General features: G+C 42.7%; 1 protein-coding gene across 1 annotated transcript in view; it reads right to left on the bottom strand.

The window, feature by feature from the left end:
- The window catches only part of LOC116285931 (P protein-like), a 186,513-nt gene that overhangs the window by 113,213 nt on the left and 51,507 nt on the right, over positions 1 to 21,793 (bottom strand). The window contains exons 10-11 of the mRNA XM_072940872.1: positions 3,541 to 3,612; positions 2,250 to 2,315 (exon numbers count right to left, since the gene is read on the bottom strand). Coding sequence (XP_072796973.1) covers positions 2,250 to 2,315; positions 3,541 to 3,612 — 138 coding nt within the window. The remainder of the gene's footprint in view (positions 1 to 2,249; positions 2,316 to 3,540; positions 3,613 to 21,793) is intronic.

Here is a 21,793-nt window from a genome sequence, read left to right on the forward strand (position 1 = left end):
GGACCCGGGGGCTTACTGGCGTGCATGTTTCTAGTGATGACATTGAGTTGGTGAGAATAACCATCACAGTCAGTAACAAAAAGGAACGTCCCATTTATTCTAAGTCTAATCAACCAGACACCTCAACCAACCTGAACTTTCTAGAAGATTGTCTATTCCACCCCCTTAAATGGTGGTGCACCGTGTGTTGAACTTGCAGTGAGAAGATGCAGGTTCAAATGCCAAGCCTGCCCCTCAGGAGACGTTTAACCTTCAGCAAAAAAATGTGTTTAATTCTCTGCACTTTAGTTTTCTTGCCTCACCTCTGAATGTCTGTTCCTTATAAGATGGCTGTGAAAATTCAACAGAATTATGTAAATTAAAGTACTTAGAAAATAGTGGGCCCAGTACTGTCTTTCAAAGAAACCATGCAAAACAGAAGACGTCCCAAAATTAATTTAGCCCAGTACCAACACCTGCGTTGTCTAAAGTGACCACCACGTTCATCCTAACCCAAATGGCCACGTGGATGGGCAGGTCCTGCGTGGTCTTCCACTGTCATGAGGAAGCTGTGCCCCACGACTGCTGCCAGAACCCCCAAGAGAGCCTGGAACTCAGGGCCTGGGCAAGCGGCCCCATGGGTGATGGACTGGCATGAACTAGGATGAAAACGGAAGGGGCTGGCTTTATAGGCTGTCTTTGCACCCGAAGTCCTAGCATCACAGAACCTTACTGAGCTGATTCCAATTGAAAAAAATTAAACCACTCACATGTTGAAATCCTAAGCCCCCAGCAGCTCCAAGTGCGGTGACTACATCAAGGGGGTAATTAAATTAAAATGAGGCCCTCGTCCAGTATGACTGGTGTCCTTATAAGAAGAGGACAGAAGCCTCAGAAAGAAGAAACCAGCCCTGCTGGCACCCTGACCCTGGACCTCTAGCCTCCAGAACTGGGAGGAAACGCACGTCTGCTGTTTGAGGCACCCAGTCTGTGGTACTGCGTTACGGCACTGCAGCAAACTAACGCCAATCGCTGAAGTTTAAAAAAAAACTCATTTTATAAAACATCTGATACGCCTTCCACCTTCCTCCCATACGCCCAAACCCCACAGCCTTTTCGGGACCCAACACAACTGTTAGCTCCTCTGTAGAAGCCTAAGTTCAGAGCATCGACCTGCCTCCCACACTACACTCACAGGAGAGGCAGCCAGTCTGGGTCCCACTGAAGCCTGGAGCAGCAGGCCCCCCACAGTGCCAGGGTGGGGAGACTGTTAGCAGGGAAATGAGAGTACATAATGACCTCCTTCACACAGGGTGAGTCCTCGAGCCCAGAGAGGGAAGACCCTCCTTCAGATCATGGAGCTGTGGGGTCTGTTCAAGAATGCATGAGCTGGGGGGGTGGGGACGGGGTATAGCTCCGTGGTAGAGCGCATGCCTAGCAGGCATGAGGTCCTGGGTTCAATCCCCCATATCGTCATTGAATAAATAATAGTAATAAATAAACCTGATTATCCTCCCAACCAAGAAAAAAAATAAACAACACATGAGCCATTCCCACTGCTGTTCAGACCCTTGTCAAACTCCACGTACTCAAAGTTGAATCTATCTATGATTCATGTTCCACACTCGCCCACTAGTGCGTCTTAAAGTTCCCTTCCTACAGGTGGATTTGGTGACACCTCACAGCACACAGGACACAATGGCCCCTTGACAATGATAAATAAGGGATGACTTCTTCATTCCTTCCTTTATCCATATAATTAAAGGTACTTTTCCAATCACTGAAAACCTTGTATGGTTCATTTGCTTAGGACATCCCATTTTAAATTTTAAGGACAGTAACTTGAAACTTTGCTTAATTTGCTAAATGACCATGATTTCACTATCAGACAGGCTTTAGACTAAAATTTTCCAGCTAACTCACCAGAGCACTAATCATTCCACTCCTCCGCAGGAGAAATTAGCTAGACCACACAAACACTTCTCAGTCAAGCCCTGTCAAGCAGCACGGTGTCTTTAAGAATTAGTTGCAGAAGAGGGGGAGGGCGTAGCTCAGTGGTACAGTGCGGGCTTAGCACGCACGAGGTCCTGGGTTCAATCCCTCCCCAGTGCCTCCACTAAAATAAGTAAGTAAATAAATAAACCTGATTACCTCCCCCCAAACAAACAAACAAAACAACAACAACAAGGAATTAGCTGCAGCAGCAGCAAGAGAGAAGTCGCAGGTTGCCGCAGGCTTGGAGCCCTGTCCCGCTGGGAGGCTGCCATTACCATTCCAAACAGCAGAGCCAAGGTCTCGAAATCAATCCACTCCACCACGTGGGTCAGGCTGGGCCTCTGCAATCAAAGCACAAACCCGCCCGTTAGTCCCGGACATCAGTCTCCTGCGGCCTTTTACCTCAAACCCACTCGTTGGGCCAGAGTCGAAAATCACACCACCATCCACTTGCTTTTGAAGTCAGATTATGTCATCAATGAAAAATACTCATAATGAAAGCATTATAATGTCAAACCTACGCACTTAGTACTAAGAAAAGCAGATGTCTTAAACCTGGCCCCGTCCCTGCAGGGAAGGCCGGGTCACGGGGAACTGGGAGGCACAGAATTCCGTGAAGCGAGGGCACCCGGAGAGCCTGGTTGTTGGACAAGGACCGCGTGATGGTCCAGGTGGCCTCCTGCAGCACGTGCCACGAGCCACGTCAGTGATTTCTAAAATTAAGTAACTACCACTACACCATTTCTTAATTATTAAAAATAACAGTGATTTATGTGTCAGTGTTAGGATTCTGGGACATTTCACCCTTAGGGTTAGTGTTTGTTTACACCAACTCTAACCAAGAAAAAAAAAACTATAAATAACTAACCGAACATAGCCCCACACAGATTTTTAAACCAGTCAGTATTCTTTGGTTGACTGAACAGCCTTTAGTAGCAGTTTTCAGAACAATCCGTGGACTCCCACAGAGTTGTTTTCACTCCAGGTTCTGTGTGTTGCCACGTGGTCCGTCCCAGCATTCCTACCTAAGCAGCTCTGGCCTCCAACCTCGGCGGGCACTCGGCCTCTCCTGCCTCCCCATGTCCATCCTTATGTCCCCGCTGGACAGACATGCTCAGAGCCTGAGGGGGTGCCATCACCGCCCACACATGCACCTCCAGGGATGCCCTGATTTTTGCCTGGTACAGGACTGTCCCCCCACCACCGCCTCACTATCTCCCACTGCTCTGCTCCAGCCAGGATGGCCTCCTCCAGGTACCAAGGGCCGACAGCATGCAGGACCAGCTCTAACGTGGCTCAGCTACATGGCCTAGGCAAAGGCGTGACCACCATGAGCCTTTCCTCAGCGAGAATGAAGGATAACGCCGCTGGGATGCGTGACAAAGTCAATGTTAATTACTTGTCTGCGCTGTGAAGTCTGTCCATGCCTCTAGCACAGTTCCCAGGGGAAACGTGAAAACAGTACATGAAAATTAAAAGCACCAGTTAACGCCTAATTCTTGGACTGTCTTTGAATCTAGCGCTCTATTGAGGGCTAAGCCGTCGATTCAAAGCATCAAAACTTACATCGCCAATTACAGCCAGGGCTGCTAACGCCGCAAGGGAACCCAACATAGCTGCCAGGGTTCTGTGAACGATCTGGAAAGAAACACAGAAAATTACTGCATTCTAATCCACAGGGGTTCAAAACACACAGAAGCCGGTTTTGGTATAAGTATCTGTCAAGACTGGCCATCCTATACCATCTCTACTGGGACAATAAACAAATCATGGGTTTGTCTGTTTTACAGTGTGGACGCCCTAAAGACAGACATAACCACCACCAGTCTGCCTTCTAAAGAAAGCTGCTTTCTAGATAAAAAAATGAATTTCTTCTGTATAGCACCAGGAACTATACTCAGTATCTTGTAATAACCTTTAATGAAAAAGAGTATGAAAATGAATACACACACACACACACACAGGTATGCATGACTGGGACATTATGCTGTACCCCAGAAACTGACACATTGTAACTGATGATACTTCAACTAAAAAAAATAAATAAATAAAAAATAAAGGAAGATGCTTTCATTTCCTGCATAATCAGATGACCATGAAGTAGAAGCAGAAGGCTGGATAAAGTATGTTCTATATGGAAGCCTGCAGTAAATTCTCATTAATTATCTATCATTTAATTTCTAGGCAACTGGACCATTAGTTCCACAACATAAATCAATTCTGCCCAATTACTGAGACTGTTATTAAACCAGAAGTATCTAGCCAAATGCTTAATCTAATTGAGACTTCAGTGTTATCACTGAACCACAAAGGTACTTTTTCTATTTAATTATAATTCAAATGGACATGGAATTTCTAAGACAAAATATAAAGAAAGGCAAGGATGCAGAGGAATTGGAACACTCAAACGTTGCTTGTGGGAATGTAAAATGGTGCAGCCATTGTGAAAAAGTTTGGCAGTTTCTTACAAAGTGAAATAATAGATTTACCATACGACCAGCAAATTCTACTCCTAGGAACCTACCCAAGAGAAAGAAAAGCACATGTCCTGTTAAAATAAACAAGAGATACTGAGGTGGCTCTAATCTAAGCAGCTCTTTTGTTCCTTTTCTGTCTGTTCATCTCTGTTTCCCTCAAGCCTTGATCATAAAATTGAAATCACTATGCAACATTTAACCTAACTCCTGATTTTTGCTTTACTGAATGTACACAATGCCTTGCCTAAGCTGTCGATTCCTTTCCTGGATTACAAGTAGTAAGAATGAAGAATTAACTAGTTAAAGAATGACGGCTTTCTACCCCTACCTTCCCCTTAATAAATCTGCAGGCAGACCCCATGGGCAAGAGAGTATCTAACTGCAAGTGGACCATGCAGGCAAGACAGCATCCAGAGAAAGACCAGAAGTCAGCAGGTCTGCACACAGTGGGAAAATGACAAAGAATCTGATCTCTAACCTTAATGATGAACTAGAATTATTTCCCCTTTTCCCCTAAAAATTGTCATGGCTGAGCAGGATCTTTGGAGGTGGTCTCAAGACATGAGTCTACCTTCTCCCCAGATTGCCAGCTTTTCTGAATAAAGCAACTTTTCCTTCTACCAACACTTGCCTCTCAATTATTGGCTTCTGAGTGGTGAACCACTGAACCTGAGTTCAGTAACACTAATGCTTTAGCAGCCTATGTAAGAAAACAAAAAGCTACGCCTATAATACCTCAAAGATAAGAAATCAAACCCTAAGGACAGGTGATTATAAACAGCTAACGAGCCTTTCCCAAACAAGGCAAACGCTTACGCTATAGCTACTCAGATCATTTCCCTGCTTTGCTTCTGGCTTTTCTCTATAAAATTTTCTCCCAGCTCCTGTTGGTGGAGTCTCCTAACCGCTTCCGGTTTGGTATGGCCCAATTTGAATCAATTTTTGCACAAATAAACTCTTAAAAATTTAATATACCTCAGTTTCTCTTTTAATAGTCCATATAAAGCATGTATGTTCATAGAAACATTCAAAATAGGCAAAAAAAAAAAAGGAAACATTCCGAATGTCACCCATGGTGAGTTGATAAAACAAAATGCAGCACATGCTGCAACATGCAACTACCGATAGATGCTGTGTAATGGATAGACCCAAAACACATCAGGCTAAGCGAAAGAAGTCAGACACAGAAGACTGTATATTGTAACATCCCACCTATATGAACTGTCCAGAAAAGGTAATTTACAGAGACAAAAAGATCAGGGTTGCCAAAGGCTGGAGACAGCAGAAAGGACTGATGGCAAAGAGGCCCTAGGGATCTTGATGGGGGGATGGAAGATCCAAAACTGTACTGTGGTGATGACTGCTGCTATGGTATATGTTAGGGCAGGCAGACAGCTAGATACAAGCAGAGAAAGGGGACACAGGCCAAATGGCAGGAACTGGGCAAAAAAAAAAGAGGGGCACGGACCAAATGCAAAAAACCCTACATCATGTAAGCACCAAGGGCTCCCTGGGCAGAGAAAGAAGAGCAGGAACCTCTGGACTGATAAGAAATTACACAGTTTGGGGTGACAAGTGGCCTGAAGGGAAAAGGCAAGAGTCTCTAGTGTCCGAATGCAAGCTTTTGCTCATTATGCCCTCATTTCAGTAAAATTAGCCTTGCAGATTAGAAGCACCCATCATGCACCAAGGCCATGACACTTCCAATCCACGCTAAATAAGGACAAAAATCCCTCTTCCCTTTGGGAAGGTGGAGCTGGGGTGAAAATCAGGGAATAGGATCCCAAACCCTTCCCTCCCCAGTGAATATTCTGCTCATTCATTTTCACACCTTATTTAACCAACTTGCCAAAGAAACTCAGGCTAGCTGCTCACCTGAGTCTGCCCGCTCTCCCCTTGAGAGTGTATTGTCTACTCCTTAATAAATCCTCACTTTAATTTCTTAACCTCCGCATCCTGGCTCTGAATTCTTTCTGGGATGGGACAAGAACCTGGACACTGGTTCCATCTCCCAGCAACAGCACCATCCCTCCCTGTGGGGATCTGGCTGCCCTCCACTTTCAGCTGGTCGCACAGCACCTGCAGAGCCACAGCACGGGCGGTGGGCAGGCCTCTGCGAGACCCAGGCTGCCTCACACGTGCTGCCACAGAGGCAAGAAGAAGGGGTGCGTTCTGCTCACATCCCTACATCCAGGGCATGGGGAGCAACCATGCCTGACCTCATAGGGTGAAGGAATAGGAAACAAACTGCCTTCCCTGATGCTGATTCTTTCTGACTAAGAAATGCTGTAATCTGCTTTCCCTCCCTTACTGCTTTTTATGCTGAACAACTCCCAAACATTCAATAGTTTTAACCAGAAAGGAGACAATGGGCTGATAATCTCAGAAGAAGGACAGACCCTCCGAAACTCCTCCATGAAGGAAGAGCCACTGGGGTTAAGAGGAGTGCACTGCCCTGTAAACCGCCCTGGTCGTTATCACTTTTTGGTTCCATCCAGTTTTTCTATAAAACCTCAAGGCTCCAACCCCAAGATGGACTCAGTCTCTAAGGCAAGAGCCCACTGTCGCTCCCCTTTGCCTGGCAAAGCAATAAAGCTGTTTGTCCTTTTTCTCCCAACACTCTGTCTCCGAGTCTCAATCTGGCTTTCGGGGTGCAGAGGCCACTTTTGCAGCAACAAGGGGAGGGCGGGCGGTCCACCAAGAACCAAAGGACCAGGCTGCATTCACAAGTAAGGCAGAGGGACAAAGGCCCACCACCTGCAAAGGGGCCAGAACACCCTCTTCCTAGGAGACAAGGGAGGGTAGAAGCAGGACCGACCTGGCACGCAGTGCAGGAAGTAGAGCCCTGTTACTAACCTGTGGTCCAACAGGACCCAGTGCAGGAAAACAGGAGCTGGCCCAGGTCCCACAGCTGGACATGGCGGGCCAGGGTGGCACCTCCAGGGACAGCCAGTCCATGCCCCGCCCACACCGCCCTGTTTGTCTCTCACAACAAACTGAAGAGCTCTCTAAGTTTTGCAGACGAAGAAAGTGAAATGCAGAGAAGTACTGAGATTTACTTAGCATCACAAAGCCCACGTTCACCGCACAACGTCACGGCAGTGAGAAGTGACTGGTACACGGCTTTCAACTGGATGCAGCCTGGGGGTGCCGTAATGCCTATGATACACAGGGCCGTGTGCCATCAAGTTCAAGACCCAGAACTGTACCACTTGTACACTCTCCGGGGTGTCTAGAAACACAGGACTCAGAGCTGAGGAACGTCCAGGAGACCCACCCTCACTGCCGGCCCTGTCACTACGGACCAGCTGGCTCCTGCCATTGCCCGAGGGCACTGGGAGGGAAGGGGCTCAAGAAGACACAGGCACCGCCCTGCGTGAGCAGCCCCTCCCCAAACAGAGGGGCCCCTGCTGCCCACTGCTCCCCAGGCCAGCAAAGAGTTTACTTGAAATGAAACAAAGCAAAGGCTCTCAGACTTCCCTTCCCAGCTCATGTGGGGTCTGTCGAGCCCAAGGCACACATGCATAGCACGCACGGGCTTGGGGACAGTGTCCAGCAGCCACTACATCACAAGGCAGAAATGGGAGCTGTGGGGGTACCGCGTGTCTGCAGACACTTAGGCACCTCATTCTTATTCTGATGGGTCTCCCAGCACTTCTTTTATCCTTCCATTTACCAAACAGTGTCCAGCAGCCACTACATCACAAGGCAGAAATGGGAGCCGTGGGGGTACCGCGTGTCTGCAGACACTTAGGCACCTCATTCTTATTCTGATGGGTCTCCCAGCACTTCTTTTATCCTTCCATTTACCAAAGAGGCTCAAGGAAGAACATTAGTTACCCATCTCAGGTTCTGAACATTTAAAAGCAAACTGGGAGGTGATGTCAGCATCACGGCAGCATGAGATGTCCCTCCGTTTTGTCCCCCGTTTTTGACAGCTAACTAGGCATCTGTCCATGAAGAAAAGTGTCTCTGTAGGAGCAGCAGGGTCCAGCACATATGCCAAGGAGCCTGGGAGGAGGCTCGCTCACCTCTGCGTCCAGTAATAAGCAGACAGACCTTGGCCAAAGCTGCAAAGCCAGCAGAAGCCAGCAGTGCCGCCCCAACTCGCCCTTGGCCACAGTCAGGGAAAACCTGGAGAGTGCTGACCTGGGCAGACACCTGCAGGCAAGAGAGAATTTGGAGAAGTCCAGCCTTCTTGGGAGGAGATTTCAGCACATCATTGGAGAAAAAACACGGGTTAGGAGACACTGGAGAGGGTGAGAGGAACTTGGCCAGCACTGCCCCTCCCCCAAGGCCACCCCGCATGGGGCCGAACCAGCTGATGGGGGAGGACAGCGACGCACACGTGCTCCCCCGACAGCAGCTTCTCCCCGCCAGCACCAGAGCGCTCAGGCAGGGCCTCCATGACTGGGGAGGGAGAAAGGAAGGGGCCAAACAAGAACATCAAAGGGCATTAAGGAACACAGTTCCTGCACTCAGCACTTCAGCAGGAAGTCCTACAAGGAACCTTTGGGAGAAATTCACCCTCCGACGCCCCCCAGGCCCACAGGTGCCTGTGACACCCCTCCCCTGCCTCTGCAGCCGCCCCGTGTGTGTGCGGGGGGGGGGGGGGTAGTGCGAGCGCTCCCTGTCAACGGTAAATGAAGTGCCATCAGAAAACAGACCAGGTCTGTGGGCCAGGGAGAGCCACAAACGGAGCAGTGGCACCACCTTCTGGAAAACAAAAGAGAGGTTTCCAGCAGCCAGCCTGGTGAGTTGTAAGGACCAGAGAAGCCATAAAAGCTTACGAATTCTGCAGCAAGAAGGAGTAAGAAGAGTGTAGCACTATTTACACAGCCAAGACACAGAAAATAAATACCAAAATGACAGATAAACCCTACCTCATCAGCAATTATGTTAAATGTACATGAATTAAACATTCCAATCAAAAGGCAAAAAATGGCAGAAAGGTTAAAATAAATAATGCAAGAATATACTATATGAGACACTGTTTAGAAACAAAGACACAAATAGTTTGAAAGTAAAAGGGTAGAAAAAGATATACCATGAATATATACAATGGAATATTACTCAGCCATAGAAAAGAATGAAATAATGCCATTTGCAGCAACATGGATGGACCTGGAGATGATCACATTAAATGAACTAATAAGTCAGACAGAGAAAGACAAATATCATACATGGAATCTATTACTTATCTACAAGCCAGAAACAGACCTGCCAGACACAGAAAATAAACTATGGTTACCAAAGGGGGAAAGGAGGGGGGACGGATAAACTAGGAGTTTGGGATTAACATATACACACTACTATACACAAAATAGATAAATGACAAGGACCTACTGTATTACACAGGGCACTATACTCCATATCTTGTAATAAGACCCTAAAATGGAAAAGAATCTGAAAAAGTGTGTGTGTGTATGTGTGTGTATGTATCTGAATCACTTTGCTGCATACCTGAAATTAATACAACACTGCAGATCAACTATACCTCAATAAAAATGAAGATAATAAAGATGAGAGCAGCAGGTGTGTCCATACCAGATCAGAGAAAGCCTCCTGTATAAATAACAGGACCAACAAACAGTATATCCCACCTGAATATAACTAGTAAAGATTTGAGAAAGTGTCTGCTACTTCCAGTGAGAAAAGAGCAAAGCAAAACTACGGGGAACACAAAAAATCTAGGAAATATGTCATCCCCAAAAGAGAGCAGTCTTCCAATAACTGAACTGAAAGGCACAGAATTTTGTGTGCAGTTGATAAAGAATTGGAAATAGCTGTACTGAGGATACTCAACAAGCTACAAGGAAACACAGGAAGACAACTCAATGAAATCAGGAAAACAACACAGGAATAAAATGAGAAAATTCACAAATGGATAAAAATCATAAAAGAGAACCAAACAGAAATTCTGGAGCTATAGGATCCAATGACTAGGAAGGAAAATGCAACAGAGCATCAACAGCAGAGTAGATCAAATGTAAGATAAAGTAAGTGGCCTGGAGGACAGGAACTCCGAAACAACCCAATCAGAGGAGAACAAAAAAGAAAGAATGAAAAAGGGCAGCAAGACCGTCTCACACACACCAGCCCAAATGTCCTTCCAGTGGGTCCCTCCAGCTCACAGCAGCCAGATCTTCTTTTCTTTAAACACCTCTGTTGTGGTGTGGTTCCTGTACAGTAAACTACACGTATTTCAGGTGTACAATTTGATGAATTTTGATAGATGTGTAACACCGGAAACCACCACCACAATCAAGATAGCTAACACCTCCATCACTTCCCAAGAGGTGCGATTTTCGAATTCTCAGTTTATTTCTGATTACAGGTAAGGCCTTGCCTGATCATCAGACTCGGGGTTGAGGCAAGCCCCCTCTGAACCTCAGATTTCCTCTTGCATACAGCAGCGAGTCGTCACTTCACTGCACGTGCCAGGGACACTGGGGTCAGGAGGCTGGGGAGGCCAGGCTGGGATACCTTCTCTCAGCTGTCCCTGCAGCCCAGTAACCACGAGGCATCCGCTGGCTCCCCCACCCTCCTCTTCAGAGAAGGCGCCTCGACATGGCTGAACCTGAGCTCAATCCCGCCTTTCCCACTTACCACGGTTGGGACCTGCATGGAGTTACCCCCTCCGGGCCCCTTGTAGCTTCTCCACCTTGAAACAGGAGTGTCACATCTCCCTCATGGGAGGCTCCTGTGTTCATTTCCTAGGGCTGCCCTCACAAACCAGGTGGCTTAAAACAACACAGGCTTAGTGGGGGGAGGGTATGCAGAGTGCATGCTTAGCATGCACGAGGTCCGGGGTTCAATCCCCTGTACTTCCTCTAAGAATAAGTAATATAAGTAAACCTAATTACCTCCCCCCACCAAAAACAAACTAACAAAACCCCAAACCTCTCTATTACCCTGATTCAGGGAAATGGACCCACCTGGATAGAATAATCTCCCAAAGTCCTTAATTTACTCACATCTGCAAAGTCCCTGTTGCCTTATAAGGTCACAAGCAGGTTCTGGAGACTAGGAAGTGGATGTCTTGGGTTGAGGGCAGGGAGAGGAGTCATTATTCATCTTTATTTCTGATATTTTTAGAATTGGATAATGGAACATATTATTCTATGTCAAACACAAAGGCAGGCCATGGCAGGTGCATAACAGATATTTGCTCACCCCTCACGTTGCTCTCCCCGCTCTGGCTACAGACACTTCCTTGCTCCTTGAGAAGCTATGCAGCCTGCAGGGAAGCCTGAGCTCCCAAGGCAGACCACCAGGGATCCAGCCCTCTCTCCATCTTTACCACCTCAAGGACTTGGACAAGTGATTTGACTTCTCTGTGCTTCCATTTCCTCACTTATAAAATGGGGTCGCGGTGGGGGTCCTATTCACACACACAGAATTCTCAGAACTGGGCTCCCCCTCTCTACCCACACACGGTAGCCCGGCTGAATACCAACATCATCATTTTCTTTGAAGTCAAAGCCCTCAGGTCTTACTGTGGCTCTTTGTGCTCTGGCTTCCTTTGTGTTCCACCCCCCCACACACACACCCCTCTTATTTGATCTGGCTGCAAACAAGCCAATCCAGGTGACTGACTGCATGTTCAGAAAAGCTGAGGGTGCTAGAACACCTTCTTCAAGACAAGTCTACAAAATACCGGAAGCTTTACTAAAGAAGCACTTTGAGAAACCCTGAAATATCAGACAGTGAACTTGTCAGGAGAAACTGGCATGGCTGGAAGACCTACGCCCATGTCAACTCCTTCAGTTGCAAACGCGTCTGTTCAATTCAGCGTATTTTGTCTGTTAAGGGCTTGTGTTACATAACCCATGAGCTCTCCTGCAGTTCTGAACTGTCTAATTTGAGGGGAAAAGAAAAAAAAGGAAAGGTACCTGTGGAACAAGGTAATGGAGTCTGCTAGAGAAAGTTTGCCAGACGCTGCCAGAAGCAATCTGTTCTGTGAGTCCCAATACTGGGTGTATAAATAGTCTCAACAGTAGGAAGAGACTTGCAGATAGAAGGAAACGAATTGGAGAGCAGAACCATTAGCCACGGCTGTTATTTAAACTCAGCCATGTAAAATACAAGGACAAAAATCAGGAAAACCGAATATGGAAGTTTCCACTGAGAAACAGCATTGTGATATGTGCGCTGCACTCTGAAACATGGCACCTCCCCTCTCTCCAAACGCACTTCCCATTTCTGTAAATTAAAGTAGAGATCCCCTGGACGACTAAAAATGTTCTCTATGCATGTTTCTTGAATTGCACTCCACAGTTAATTCTTGAACCAAATGCTACGTGAAATCCTAGATTAAATATGAAAGGGTCCAACAATGAGACACACAATCTCACACAAAGGCCGCGTCATTTTGCTTCAATTAGGTAAGGTGAACGAAAGGGCACGAAAAAACTGTGTTTCCAGCAGCAAGGAGCAGAAAGGCAATCCTTCTTCAAACTAATTACAGGGGTTGGATGAAAGGCACAGGGGGGAAAAGTCCTATATCCTTTATGTTGTGAGATATTTTTCATTAAGACAGTGTCAAACTGTTTTGATACGACTTTATACAGTATGAGCATAGAAGCCTAGCTGTGATAACGGGATTTTTAGGATATCACATTTGGAAATCTCTGGAAGCCCTATTAGAGATGCAAAGTTCAAGAATTAGGAAGATCAGTCCAATTTTATTCTTGGGGCTTTCAACAAGAGTTATTTCGCAAGGATGAAGAATACAGCACCAAATCCTCAGGTTAAAAATAAAAGTGCCAATAAGGATTACCTGCAGGGCCAGAAGTTTACATACGCCAAGGAATTCCCTGAAATGATCTCATCCCATCAAGCTATTAAATGTTCAAACTGAACCACGGCAGCCACTCATGGGTAGAGGCAATGGTGCTCCCACTCCCAGGAGCCAGGCTAGACCAGACCCAGAGCAGGACCTCAGCCCCCGGTCACATACTTAAAGGTGCTCTAGAAACTGTCTTGTGTAATAAATACTTATTAATCTGTTTCAGGTAATGTCAAAGGCACCAGGAATCAACACTGAACACCAGCAGTCGATACACTAATGTGAACTGGATGGCACACTAGAAAGTGATGTGTGACACTTATCACAGAGTGAGTCAACAGGGATCAGGGAGCACGTATGGAGAGCAGCTGGAAATAGCAGAGAGAAGGGCAGGTGGGCGGGTCTGCAGGCAACCCCAAGACTCACTCTCCTAGAGTGAAGTGGGGTTCAGGTGGCAACACAGCCTGAGGGCACCTGCCCACAGAAGATAGAGACCTCAGGTTGCCCCAAGATAACTTCTGAGTCCGCACCTAAGGCAAATTCTACCCCTAGAATAGATTCCCAGAGTGCATCTTAGGAACGCTGCAATGCTGACTCTGTGGAAAGGGCTGGGGTATGCATCCATCCCTCCCCTCATAGTGGAGCCACCCCAGGTGGGGTGCACCAAGGGAATTCTGGAAGCATAGGAGTTTCAGAACACATGGTCGAACATACCCGTCTTTTAACCCCTCTGTGACACCCTCCATCATCTGTAACTAGAAGCACAACAAAAGGGCAGTCTTGGGGTTTCACAGGTTATTGCTTGGCCTGATTTTGTAGTTTCTATTTTCAAGTTACGTTAGTGTATAATACAGGAAAAAATCATGTTACTTTAAGCTCATAGAATATTCACTAAGATAGGCTATAAAGCTGAGGTATAACATAAAAAAATCAGATGACTGGATAAAGAAGATGTGGTATATTTATACAATGGAATACTATTCAGCCATAAAAACCGACAACATAATGCTATTTGCAGCAACATGGATGTTCCTAGAGAATGTCATTCTAAGTGAAGTAAGCCAGAAAGAGAAAAAAAAAATACCATGTGAGATCACTCATATGTGGAATCTAAAAAAACAAAACAAAACAAAACAAAAAAAACCATAAATACAAAACAGAAACAGACTCATAGACACAGAATACAAACTTGTGGTTGCCAAGGGGGCTGGGGGTGGGAAGGGATAGACTGGGATTTCAAAATGCAGAATAGATAAACAAGATTATACTGTATAGTACAGGGAAATATATACAAGATCTTGTGGTAGCTCACAGTGAAAAAAATAAAATGTGACAATGAATGTATGTATGTCCATGTATAACTGAAAAATTGTGCTCTACACTGGAATTTGACACAACTTTGTAAAATGACTATAACTCAATAAAAAATTAAATTATGAAATTAAATTATTAAATTAAATTAAAGTTAAAAAAAATTTAAAGTGAGGTCATACAAAATAAGTTCTCTGACCATAAGTTAGTCAAACCACAATTCAATAACAGAAAGACAAGAAAATCCCTAAACATTTAGAAATTTAAAAACACACTTCTAAATTATCTATGAGAGGAAGTCTCAAGGGAGATTTAAAAAACAAAACTAAATAAAACAATAAAACTGAAAGCACAACGAATCAAAAGCTGTAGGATGCAGCTAAAGAAGTGCTGAGAGGGAAAATTATAGTAGTAAATATTCACATTAGAAAAGAGATTTGTTCCAGGTATGCAAGGCTGGTCCAATGTTCTAAAATAAATCATATCAGCACCGTATCAAACAGCTAATGAAGAAAATTAATTGATGCAAAAAAAGTCACCGACAAAATTCAACACCCAATTATGGTAAAAACTCTCAGTATGCTAGGAAAAGAAAGGGGTTTGCTCAATCTCATAAAGAAAACCTACACAACCTACAGCTAACACCATACTTAATGGTGAAGACTGAATGCTTCCCCTTTAAGATCAAAAACAGGCAAAGATATCCACTCTTTATTTTAGCCACTGCAAAAAAAGCAAGAAGAAAAAATACAAAACATCAGATTTAAAAAGAAAGCTACTACAGAATCTACTACCCCCAAAATTCCAAGAACTAGTAAGTAAAAATATTATTAGTATTGTTACTAATGATACAGTAATAACAGGATATAAGATTAACATGCAAACATACACAAAACGCATTTACATATACCAACAATAAGAAAAATGGAAACCAAAATACAAGCCCAGTGCTGATGAAACAAAATTTATATTTTAAGGCAGGACAAGAAAATTTGAACATACAATTCTCTCTGTTTCCCTTGGGGCCTCCTCCCTCCCTCCCTGTCTGCATCACACATTACTCAGGGCCCCTCAGAGACGGCTTTGCCTGCTCAACTGTAAAGATCGACTTTCCTTCCTTTCTTCTGATGTAATTTCTTGAAAGATCAGCATTCTTTCCTAACCCTGTAGGGGGTCATGGTGACTTACTGCTCACGCTGAATGTGCTTAGCTGGACTACACATCTGTGGTGAACTTTATGTAAAATGTCAGCATGTCATTTCAATGCAGGATCCTTTGTCTCCAAGATGAATATTCATTTTCTGAAATGCGAATGTATATGACTGTGACTTCAACAGGTGGAACAGTTCTCAAGAGTTTCTGAGAGTCTGTCTATTGGGTTATAATCTTCTGTCTGGCTGAAATAAAATTCTCTTTTTTCATCTTAATTTGATTGTTAATTGAATTTCCATAGACATTTGTTCAGCGTGTTTGGCAGGATATCAGAGGCAACCAGCAGAAGACGCCTGGAGTCCCCTGAATGGGTGCTTAGAGTCCCACCAGTCTCGGTATTCCTCAGGTGCTTTGGTGAGCTCTCCTGGTATCAAGATATTGTTTTAAATGATGTCCTGAATTTTATTCAAGTGGTTTTTCTTGGGACTTGGAGTCCTAAAGGGGTACTAGTACATTTCCTAGCAAGAGATCTGGGGAGAAATTCCTAGGCAGGAACTAGGGGGAGCTCTGGAGTGAACTGGGTTGGCTGACCTTTTTTTTTTTTTTTAATTTGGCTTAAATTAGGAAGATTGTGGATATAGGATCTAAACAAACTGCTTGATGGCAAAATGAGAGACTGAGCCTGCTCCGCTCTGAAGAGGGGCATTTGTTCCTTCTATCCACAAGGTATTCTCAGTCAACTGAGAACCGAGCTTAAGTGTCTGAGGATCAATCCTCGTGACATGCAGAAAGCCTACAGGGGATCCCACTACAACCACGAAGTAAAGTCTGCTTGCCAGGGATGCACAATATTAAGATCACCGTGTGCTCTGAGCACTCATGGCAGCCCCGATTCTTAATGGAGCACGTGATCTATGATTAATCTTCAATGAATAAAACAAGTTCAAGTTGATGGTTTAATTAATATAAACATGTCTATAGAGTCATCAACATTAGGTATAATACTTTTATTGTACCTGGGTTTTACTGAAAGTCAATAAGCTCACGTTATCTGTGTTACAAAATGTGTCAGAAACAAAACTAACTTAATATGGTAATATTTTCATAAGTAATTAAAATACAGATAAGTAAGACAAAAGTTTTTGGCTGAACTTTTTAAGAATAATGATGTTTTATGGTATATCTACCTAAAAACAGTTTCTCCAGATTTTGGTAACTTAAAACTTTAGAATTCCACTAAATTGAATGATGGAAATTCACTGAATGTCTCGATCACTTTTTAAATTGAAGTACCATCAGTTACAATGTGTCGATTTCTGGTGTACAGCACAATGTCCCAGTCATGCATATACGTGCATATATTCATTTTCATACTCTTTTTCATTAAAGGTTATCACAAGATATTGAATATAGTTCCCTCTGCTATACAGAAGAAACTTTTTAAATCTATCTTTATATACAGTGGCTAACATTTGCAAATCTCAAACTCCCAAATTTATCCTTTCCTACCCCCTTTCCCCTGGTAACCGTAAGATTGTTTACTGCGTCTGCAAGTCTGTTTCTGTTTTGTAGATGGTTCATAGTGTCTTTTTCTAGATCATTTTTAGTAAGATAAAATAATGAAACATTACTTGCTAACATAGTCTAGGTTTATCTACTTTTGACCTCCTATTACAGAGACACTAGATATGTTTTGAGACTATTAATACATCTATTTTGGACCTTATTGAAAGATTTACTATGAAGTGACACATTTCTAGATATTACTTTTCTTAAAGAAACCCTGAAAAATGAATTTATGCATAGTCAGGACTGACTAAGATTAGATCAAATTTAATTAAATGAGTGAATTTTAATATTAAAGGTAAAAATAACACAAAACTAAAATCTGGGTTTTTTTCTCTGTTAAAAGGACAAAGTTTTCTTATAGTATTAATCTGCTTTTATAGCAAGATCCCAAGGAACAAAAACCTTAAGACTCACGGATTACAACCTAGAAATTTTGTTTATTGGAAAGGAAATCAAATGAAAGATTATTTGCAGCAATGATGGAAAGGATCTTATCAGGTATTATTAACTAATCCGTGTGCAGCCAAACTGAAAGACATAAATTCACAGATTCACATCTCTCATTTTATAAAGGCCCTTCCACCCTGAATGGGCTTTGACCCTTGTTTCTTTATTCTTTGCTTTTTTTTTGGAGGGGGGGTTCTCCAATTTTTTTTATTGAAATATAGCCAGTTTACAATGTGTCAATTTCTGGTATACAGCATAATAAATAGTTCAGTCATACACATATATACACATATATTAATTTTCATATTCTTCTTCATTGTAGGTTACTGCAAGATATTGAATATAGTTCTTTGTGCTCTGCAGTAGAAACTTGTTTATCTACTTTACATATAGCAGTTAGTATCCACAAATCTTGAACTCCCAATTTATCCCTTCCCACTCCCTTCCCCTGCTGATAACCATAAGTTTGTTTTCTATGTCTGTGGGTCTGTTTCTGTTCTGTAAATAACATTCATTTGTCTTTTTTTTAAGATTCCACATATAAGTGACATCATATGATATTTTTCTTTCTCTTTCTGGATTACTTCACTTAGAATGACGATCTCCAGGTCCATCCATGTTGCTGCAAATGGCATTATTATATTATTTTTATGGCTGAGTAGTATTCCATTGTATAAATATACCACAACTTCTTTATCCAGTCATCTGTTGATGGACATTGACCCCTGTTTCTAACACCTGACTTCAGCTAAGACAAGCATCCTCAAGCTAAGATGAGAAGATGACAACAGTAGCAGACACCTGACCCCAGAGTCTGGACCAAGCCTGTAAGACTCAACCCACTGGTCAATTGCACTGTTTACCAAATGTCTATCTCTCTGCCAAAATGGAAAGTTACTGTTTTACTTCTACCTATACTTTTGCCCCAATGCTTAAGATGGAAGGAAAATTCTTTAGTAAAGTTGTTACAAGTATAGCTACTGGAGGTAGCTATATTTAATCAACTGTTGGATCTGTCATCAAATTCCTTGGCTAATACAAGACTGATACAGCCCCCTCATACTTAGACCTTCCTCTCGTCTAACCTTTCAGGTCCAAATTCTCCAATGTATAAATGTGTCCATGCCTTAACTAACACTATCCTTGGTCCTGAGAACTGACACAACCCACTCTAGGATCTTCCCACTAACTCTGTCCCTTACTTAACAAACGTCTTCAAGAGAAAAACACGAGTACCTTGTGCCAGCAACTCCCCTATGTCAAATACCGTACAGATGGCTTTCGGAAAGCCTACAGGAGAAGTGATCAAGGTTTAAGGTTTAATACTATGCTAACAAACTTCCAATTGATGAAGTTATCCATGAGAGCACTCTGGGAGGGATCACTTGCACTCCACCAGGTTTTGTCTCATATGGAATTGACCCAAGGGTGAGCACATAAATTTTTAATAGCTGGAAGGTAGAAGGTCTATACTTACTTGGACATCTACATACAAAGAGATAGAGGCACCTCCTTTCTCTCCCAATTACAGAGTCAAGAGATCCATGTGAGCAGGATACCAAGATGCCAGGTGGCAAAATCCTTTGGGAATCTTGGTGCCTAATGCAGGAGTATATATGTTAACAGAGATATACTCAGAAATCTATCAGTCTTCATTGGTCAAAAGGCTGAAGAGACTGCAGAACCATTGTAACACTACAGATCATCCCTAAATCTCTAACCCAAGTAATATTAGATACTAGGGTTGCTTTATAAAATGTATTGACTATAAAATGTTTCCCCATCCACATGTATCTCTATGTCTGCTTACTACATTTGATTAATTTACTTAATTCTGAGGTCCCTATGATGGGAAAGCAATTTTGCAAAACCACATGGCTCTTGATTTTTAAAACCACTTTGCAAGGGGAACTTACGCTATAATATAAACCGAATATTGTATTTTCATACCAGATGAGCTCTCTAGTATGACTCATATGACACACATGGAAAATCAAATTTCTGCATTGAAAGATCCCTTTCCCAGCCTAGGTGAAATCTTAGGTAAAAGGTTCAGCTCTGGGATGGCTTAAATCTCGCTTATGACTTTATTAGCTATACTGATTGTGTTCTATATAATTTCCAGAATAATAATCTCTTGGGCATCTTGGTTCATATCCAAATCCCAACTAAAATAATGATGCCTAAATGACTTGAAACTACTGATCATATCTACAGTTCTAGATAAGATAATGGGCACGATGCACATACAGGGTAAAATTGGAATGTCCTATGGGCCACCCGGAGTTGATGATCAGTCCTATTCTACGAGCCTAACTTCCTAAAGGAAGGAAAGAACCAAGCTGCTAAGACCTGGCATCAAGAGACACGACGGATCCAGGGCAGGTAAGCAATCACTCTGGCACTGGGGGACCAAATATTTGCTCACATAATACTTTCGATTGGAAGATTAATGATAAAAAAAGGAGAAATTGATCAAATAAAATTTACATGTTAAGGCAAGACAAGAAAATTTAAACATAAAATCCTCTCTTTCTGTTTCCCTTTGGGCCTCCTCTGTCCCTCTCTAAGGGGCCGTGTGCGTCTGCATTACACATTACCCAGAGCCCCTCAAAGATGGCAGTGCCTGCTCAACTCTGAAGATCAATTTTTCTCCCTTTCTTCTGGTGTTAGCAATGTAACTTTTGAAAAGACTAGCATTCTTTCCTGACTCTGTAGGGGGCCATAGTGACTTACTGCTCACTTTGAATGTGCTTAGCTGGACTACACATCTGTGGTGAACTTTATATAAAATGTCAGCGTGTCATTCTGATGTAGGATCCTCTGTTTCAAAAACGTATATGACTGTGACTTCCACAGGTGGAACAGTTCTCAGAGCTTCTGAGAGTTCATCTCTCGGGTTCTAATCCTCAGTTTGGCTCAAATAAAATTCTCTTTTTTCTTTCAACTTGATTATTAATTGATTTTTCATTGACAACATCATTTATAATTATCCCAAAGAAAAGGAAACACAGTTATAAATTTAGCAAAATATGTACATGATCTGTGTGATGAAAAATTTTTTTAAAAGATCAAAGAAGACCTAATTAAATGGAGAGATATACCACGTTCGTGAAGTGGAAGGCCATTCTAAAATGTATATGAAAAGAAACGGGCTATAGAATAGCCAAAACAATTTTTTTAAGTGGGAGAAATCACCCTTAACATTGTCAAGACTTATGATAATCAAGTAGTAATCAAGACAGTGTTGTACTGGTGGAAGAAAAAGACACATAGATCAGTGGAAACTCAGAAATATATCCACATGAATATGCACAATGAATTTTTAGCAAAAGAGCAAAAGCAATTCAAAAGGGATAGCCTTTTCAATAAATGATGCTGGAGCAACTGGACATTCATAAGTTAAAAAATGAATCTCCCCCTAAACTTCACACCTTAGAAAAAACTAACTTAAAATAAATGTATCATGGACTTAAATGTAAAAAGTAAAACAATTAAAATTTTAGGAAAGAACATAGGAAAAAATCTAAACTTGACACCAAAAGCACAATCTATAAAAGGAAAAGTTTATAAATTAGACTGAGAAAATATTTACAAACCACATATTTAACAGTTCTTACATCTAGAATATACAAAGAACATATTAAAATGTTTTTAAAACACATTTTCATGTTTTTTAATGTTGAGTTTTAAATGTTCACAGCAGCTGTATTTATAATAGCTCAATACACACACACACACACACACACACACACAGATTTTTTTAGCCCTTCAAAGGATAGATGCTTAAACAAACCATTCCAACCATATGAAATGTTATTCAGTAATCAAAAAGAACAAACTATTGATATAAGCAACAATTTGGGTGAACCTCCAGGAAATAATGATAAGTGAAAAAAAAAACCAAACTTAAAAGATATACATTTCAATAGTCCACAATAAAGCATTGGGGAAATAACATAATTATAGAGAAGAAAAATTAGCAGTTTCCAGGTCTTAGGGATGGTGAGAAAAGGGATGGATGTTGCTTCACAGGACTTTCAGAGGGAACACATCTGAATAAACTCTATGG

This window comes from Vicugna pacos, chromosome 17 (genome assembly GCF_048564905.1).
Source record: "Vicugna pacos chromosome 17, VicPac4, whole genome shotgun sequence".
Taxonomy (NCBI): Eukaryota; Metazoa; Chordata; class Mammalia; order Artiodactyla; family Camelidae; genus Vicugna; species Vicugna pacos.